Source organism: Neomonachus schauinslandi, chromosome 10 (assembly GCF_002201575.2).
Source record: "Neomonachus schauinslandi chromosome 10, ASM220157v2, whole genome shotgun sequence".
In the NCBI taxonomy this organism is placed as follows: Eukaryota; Metazoa; Chordata; class Mammalia; order Carnivora; family Phocidae; genus Neomonachus; species Neomonachus schauinslandi.
Window position 1 is genome coordinate 114,938,880 of NC_058412.1, and position 6,000 is coordinate 114,944,879.

A 6,000-nucleotide genomic window follows, 5' to 3' on the forward strand; every position below is an offset into this window, starting at 1 on the left:
ACAGGCCCCTGGTTGGCTTCCCCATCACTGCCTCCAGGCCCGCTCTCCCCTCTCACACCAGAACTCTGTCTGCTGTGGCAGCTCCTTTGTTTACTGTCAGAGCTCACAGGCCTGCCACCGGCCAAACACAACGAAGCCTGGCCAGGGAGGGCTAGGCTCCAGGTGCAGGCTGGCCCCTCAGGGACAGGTAATGGCCTCCAAACCAGAAAGGCAGCTCAAAGGTAGGCTGCCCCCTGTGCTGGGCTCTTGTTTCAGGTCCTGACAACCCAGGTTTCAGGCCTACAGGAAAGGGACACAAGACCTGCCCATAGCTGGGCAGGCATCCCTACTGTTGAAACAGCTTTGGCTAGGAGCCCTGGGAATCAAAGACCCAGCTGGAGAGAGGTGGGGAAAATGTTGAGGCCCCCTGGGTGGGAAGCAGAGGCCTAGACTCCCTTCCCCTAGTCCTCCCTCTCTTCAGCCAGGCAGAGTCTGGTCCTGAGCCCTTAGAATGAAGACTTGCATGTCCAAATTTCCCTACCAGAGGGCTCTGTTCCCCTTCTAAGCGTTAGTGCCTCATGCCCTCCCTAAGGATTCTAGTGGATAAAGGGAAGTGGGCATCTACTCTGGGCCAAGCCCCAACAGGAACCATTGTCAGGATGTGTCTGGCATTGGTCTGTCCAAGGCTAGTGGGGAGGTGACTTATCTAATGTGTAGTTATATATTTGCATAACGTATAATGTAAAGGGGAGGGACTCCAACTCTGTTTCTGGAGCTGGGGTGAGGGGTAGGAGGTGATGGATGAGGAGGGAGGACTGGTAAAAGTGCCAGACTGGAGGGTAGCAGGGTCACAGACAAGATCATTCAAGGAACAGTGGTCAGTGGCAAGAAGAAGATGCCCCAACAGGGGAGGAGGAGATCCCTGGCAGCCCAGGTTCTCCACGGAAAGGCCCTCTAAATGGTGGCCAGTTGATTCTGTGAGTATGTGGGGGGCGTGGGGTGCAAATAGGTGAAAGAAGTGGGAATGATTTTAGAGGAAATGAAATTCCCAATGTCCCTCCCATGTAAGGATCCATTTCTGAGGCAACAAGCTTGACTAAGGAATGTCAAGTCTATTGCCAGGCCCCAGAGGAGCAGACGGAGCTCCAGACCAACGGGCCGTTGGAAGGAACAGGAATGGGGTTAGAGGTAGCATTGGCCCTCCTCAGCCTGTACTCTCCTGTTTTGCTTCAGGCAACCCACCTCCCTTCCCTGGGCCAGTCATTCTTTGAGGGGTCACTGGGTCCCCTGGAGTAAACAAGAAATTTGCCACAGTTTTAGTAACAGTTTTGCTTTTTATCTCATCAATGTACATTTTCATCTAACAGTCTAACAGCCTCACACTCCTCACCCCGGCCCAAGCCCTCACCCCCTCCAGCTCACCCCTGCCCAATCAGCATCTCATCTGTCCCAGGGGCAGGAAATCACCAGGCACAGTGGTGATTCAAGGAGAGGGCAGCACCTGTGGGCTCTCCCAAGGGGAGCCCTCCCTGGAGAGTCCGGAAGCCAAAAAGGCCCAGGTAAGGAGAGGTTGAGGGCTGAGTCTCATTGGAAAGCAAGGTCTCCTGGGTCTCAGTCCCATTCAGTCTGTCTCCCTGGGTCTGTCTCTGCCAGTCAGAGCAGCAGCAGGGCAGAAATCCTCAGACAAAGGGACTTGTGGATAGAAAGGAACCTTGAACCCAGTCCTACTCAGAGAGTAAGAGCAAGGCTGTTGGAAACCCCTTTCACGCAGGCCGGGTAGATGCTCCTGGGTGCTGCCTCCCAATCTCTCTGATTTCGGGAGTGCAGGGACGGGCCCTTGCGACCAGCATCCTGGGATGTGCCACCCAGGAAGACAGAGGGCCAATGCTGCTACCTGCAGCCACAAGACTCCACGACCATGTCCTCATACTGTTTATAGACCACGTTGTTGGCGGAGTCAATGAAGAGGATGCTGATGGGACTCAGTCGTGTGGGCACGCAGCAGGTTGGTGGTGTGGACTCAGGGTCCATCGAGTTCATCAGGGTCTGGATGACTGCGTGGTTCGTGGGCTCCAGGTGGGAGCGCAAGGGGAACTCACATAGCCCCTCGCAGTGGAAGGCCTCGTACTCAAGGGGCGCGATGATCCAGTCATCCCAGCCCATGTCCTTGAAGTTGACATGCAGCGCCTTCCGACTGCAGCGGGCCTTGGGGTTCTTGCTGGGCCGTTTGCCCTGGCGCGTGGCCAGCGGGGCCCGCCTTTTTCGCCGCTGGCTGAACAGGTACTCGTACACCGTCTTATCATCTTGACCCGAGCGAGCCTTAATCTCATTAAAGAACAGGTCCCGTTTCTTGGTGCGGCCAAATACCAGGAACAGGGCCTTCTCGTGGACCTGCCTGGCCACCCGGTCAAAGCCCAGGCCACGGAGGTCCACGGCCCGGCCCCGTTCCCAGGCCTCCAGCTCCAAGCACAGTTGGGCCGAGTTCTTAAAGTTTCGGAAGAGCTTCCAGATGTCGAACACCTCCCAGCCAGATCCGTCCAGGCCTGGCACGGAGCGCACATCCAGCAAGGCTGCCGGCTGCCGGCCGCTGGGGCAGCTGGACAGCTTCAGCTGGGCAGCCCGCCCGATGCCAGGGGCCACTGGCTTGGCCGTGTCCGAGGGCTTCTTCCGCAAGATCCGCAGTTCGGCCCCTAGCAGCCCGTCCTTCTCCAGGGCACTAATGTCAAACACGTACCTCTGCTTTCTGACCACAGGACCTCGGTCATCTAGAGAGAACACCCAGAAGTCATTCCCTGCAACCTCACCAAGAGAGCCAGCCACCTCGGGGCCTCAGGGGAGGGCTACAGCTCTCTCCCCTCTGGAGACAGCTTTCTTTAACCTCTCCCCTACTCTGACAGAGGCCAAGACCCAAACCACTGAGAGCCTTTTTCAAAATAAGGGAGCTTCCTAAACAGCAGACCAAGTAGGGTTGTTTTTCCGTAGATGTGGCTGTGGTGATTTGAACGATTCCGGGTGTTTGTGTCAATGACAATGCATATCAGAGATGCATCAGCCTTAGAACTGCCTCTTGCTATCCCTCCCCAGCTATTATCTTATATGATATCTTCATTGGAGAGATAGGTGGAGTGGGTATTATAATTAGCTCTATTTTTTCCAGAGGAGGAATCTGAGGCTCAGAGGAGTTAGGTGACTTGCCCCAGATCACCCAGCTAGGAAAAAGCAGAGTTGGAACTCTACTGTAGAACATCTTATACCCAATCCTGAGCTGCTCCCACTCCACCTTAAGGAAGAACTTGGTGTTCCCATTCTACAGATGAGGCACAGAGAGGGCAAGTGACTTGTGTAAGTTCACACAGATAGTTAACGATAAAGCTACAATCCAATTTCCCCGGCTTCCTAGTCTGATGATTTTGTTGTGTACATGTCTTATCCTGCTGCGTGTATGAGCGCGTGTGTGTGTGTGCGTGCGTGCGTATATGTGAATAACGGGCTTATATGTGAATAAGAAAGGTAAAGTATAATGAGTGACGTGCGTGTATGATTGTGCTTGCGTCAATATTTGAAAGATATGTATATGTGCGTGTGCATGCAAGACGATTCTGTGTGGACATGTAAGAAGGTGTGTGTTCACATGTGTACATGTGCGTGTGATTCAGCATGCGTGTATAAATATAAGGCTGTGTGTGTGTGAGAAACTCTGTAGTGTGTCCAAATCAGCATACCCTCCTTCTTAAATACCAATTTGCCATTGGGAAGCATTCATACGTTGCTCTAGAAGGTGACTAATTAGGCCTTTAAACTCCCCATCTCCCCCTCTGCAAGCTCCCTTAGAGCTGGGGGGCACAAGGACTTATTTTATGAGCCCCCAAGGGGTCACAGCTTTCCCTGGCTGGGCAGGCAGCCAGGCCACCTCCCCCACCCCAGCCAGACCTGCCGCCTCCTGGTTCCTCCCACCATGTCATGCCCCCACGGGCCAGCTCTAATGAGGAGCCTCTCCCCATCTCCGCCCCCTCCCCCACCCTGCCAGCCGAAGTCCCAAGCCTCACGGAACCAGAGCGTAAGAGCTGCAGGCAACCCTGGCAATGAGTAATCCATCTCCCTCTTCACACTTACAGAGAAACTGAGGCCCTGAGAGGGGAAGCGACTTGCTGAGATCACACAGCAAGTGGGGAGGGAAAAGTCAAAACAGTAGCGCTAGGTGAGCATAGGGTGAGGTGAGGGGAATGGCTACCCTCCCTCCCGGGTTGACAGTAAAAATGATCTGTGTTTAGGACAGGATATAAAGTGTTCATTTTTGAAGGACTCTCAGAAATCCCCCGGCCCAACCGCCATAGAGTTGTGCAGATGGGGAAACCGAGACCCCACAGGGAAAAGGGACTCTCTTAAGGTCACATTGTGAGTTAGTCCCCTTGTCTGAGGATTTCTGCCCTGCTGCTGCTAAGTCTGCCACCCCCCAGCCCCCCACCCCCACACCATACTTTTAAATGTCATCCCACGACTCCAAGATGCCCCATTTACTGTCTTCACCCATCCTGCCTCCTCTGGCCCTAGCCTGAAGGCAAATTTGCAGAACCACGGGAATCTAGCGATTAATTTCTCTCTCTGCCATCTGAGAAAACCTACAAACCTCTGGAGCCTGGAAAGTCTGGCCAACCCACCTCAGAACAGAGCATGGCCTGGTAAGAGTCTTAAAGTATGGTCCCCAACTCTGCCACCACCTGGCAGGTCTTGTCTCCTCTCCAGGCTCAGTAACCCCCTGTGCACCTTGCAAGAATTGGCTCTGACGCGCCAGCAGCCTGGGACCGGGAACGTGGGAGGTAAGTCCCAGATACCACTCCAGGCCGATGCACACACTACCTCCCACCGGTGCAGTGTCGGGGCTCTGAAAGGCCCCTCCGCCCATGCAGATGCCCCTCCCTCTCAGCCGTGCCCCTGCCACCCCACCCCCTCACCTTGCCCTTTGTCAATAAAGCTGGTGATGGTGTTGGCCAGGCCAGCCTCCAACTTCACGCTGCTGTTGCCTCCCTTTCTGTCAGCATCAGACAGCGTCCTGTACAGCGAGAGCATGTATTCATGGGGCGTGATGGGGGGCGGGCGGAACGGCTCCTTGGGCTCTTGAGGGGGCCCCGTCTCCCTGGCCTTCTTCAGCAGGAAGGGGCTGGGGACAGATCCTGCCTTTGGAGGTGCCTTACCCCCGGGAAGCTGTCCTTTTGGGGTCACCGTCCGCGTTGCTGCCTGCCTTGTCTGGGAAGGGTGTCCTGGCTTGGGTTCAGGGCCACCCGATCTGGGGGGCAGCTTTTTGGGTTCATCCTTCTTGGGCTGTGTCAGGCCTCCTGTCTGCCCGGTGCCCCCCTTTGCCCTGGCACTGGCGGCCCCCCCACCATAGCTGTGACCCCCCGGCCTGAAGATGCTCCGGGCCAGAGGGGGCCTCTCCTTGGCTTCTGCTTTGGCCAAGCCTGGCCTGGCCCCCTGGGGTCTCTGGCCCAAGTCAGGGGCACCCAACACAGTGCAGATGAATTCCAGGTCCAGCCAAGCCAGGTGCCAAAGCAAGAAAGTGAGGAGTTTGGGGAGTCTCATCCTCTGGCCAGCCGCTGAATGACACCAGAGAGAAGGGCAGCAGCAGCGAAGGTGCCTCTGGTTTGGCAGGAAAAACCATGAACCGAGTGGACCCTCAAAAGCAGCAGCAGCAGCGGGAGCAGCAGAAGGAAAGGCTTTCTCCTCAGTCTGAGACTCTTTAAGTCTGCCGGGCGTGTGTTTGTATCCAGTCCCATAGTGGAAATGCTCTCGTATCCAGACGTGCACCGTCTCTAGTCAGCAGCTGAAAATAACTCGTTCTTGAAAGGAGAAAGCCGACCGCCCCCTTTCTCCTGCACAACTGACTGAGGGCTTGAAGGAGGCTTGTATAAGGCTGAGGGATTTTTCCAAGAAGGAAGAATGGCGTAATGCTGCCTGTGTGCTCCAGTTTTTTTTTTTTTTTAAGTTTTGAATCCTTTCCAGTGAAAATACTTCACACACACACAC

At 55.2% G+C, this 6,000-nt stretch overlaps 1 protein-coding gene across 1 annotated transcript; it reads right to left on the bottom strand.

Moving 5' to 3' along the window:
• Positions 1-1,869: 1,869 nt before the first annotated feature.
• Positions 1,870-5,556, bottom strand: GDF5 (growth differentiation factor 5). The gene is made up of 2 exons (XM_021689223.1): positions 4,932-5,556; positions 1,870-2,744 (listed from the first exon to the last, which is right to left on the bottom strand). Exons 1-2 carry the CDS (start codon positions 5,554-5,556, stop codon positions 1,870-1,872), a joined length of 1,500 nt encoding a protein of 499 aa, XP_021544898.1.
• Between the last annotated feature and the right edge of the window lie 444 nt (positions 5,557-6,000).

Bases quoted from the DNA above. Each gene is read 5' to 3' on its own strand.
- GDF5 (XM_021689223.1), bottom strand. From the start codon at position 5,556: ATGAGACTCCCCAAACTCCTCACTTTCTTGCTTTGGCACCTGGCTTGG. The intron at 2,745-4,931 runs GTGAGGGGGTGG...TGTTCTCTCTAG, and splicing joins CTTTATTGACAAAGGGCAAG to ATGACCGAGGTCCTGTGGTC.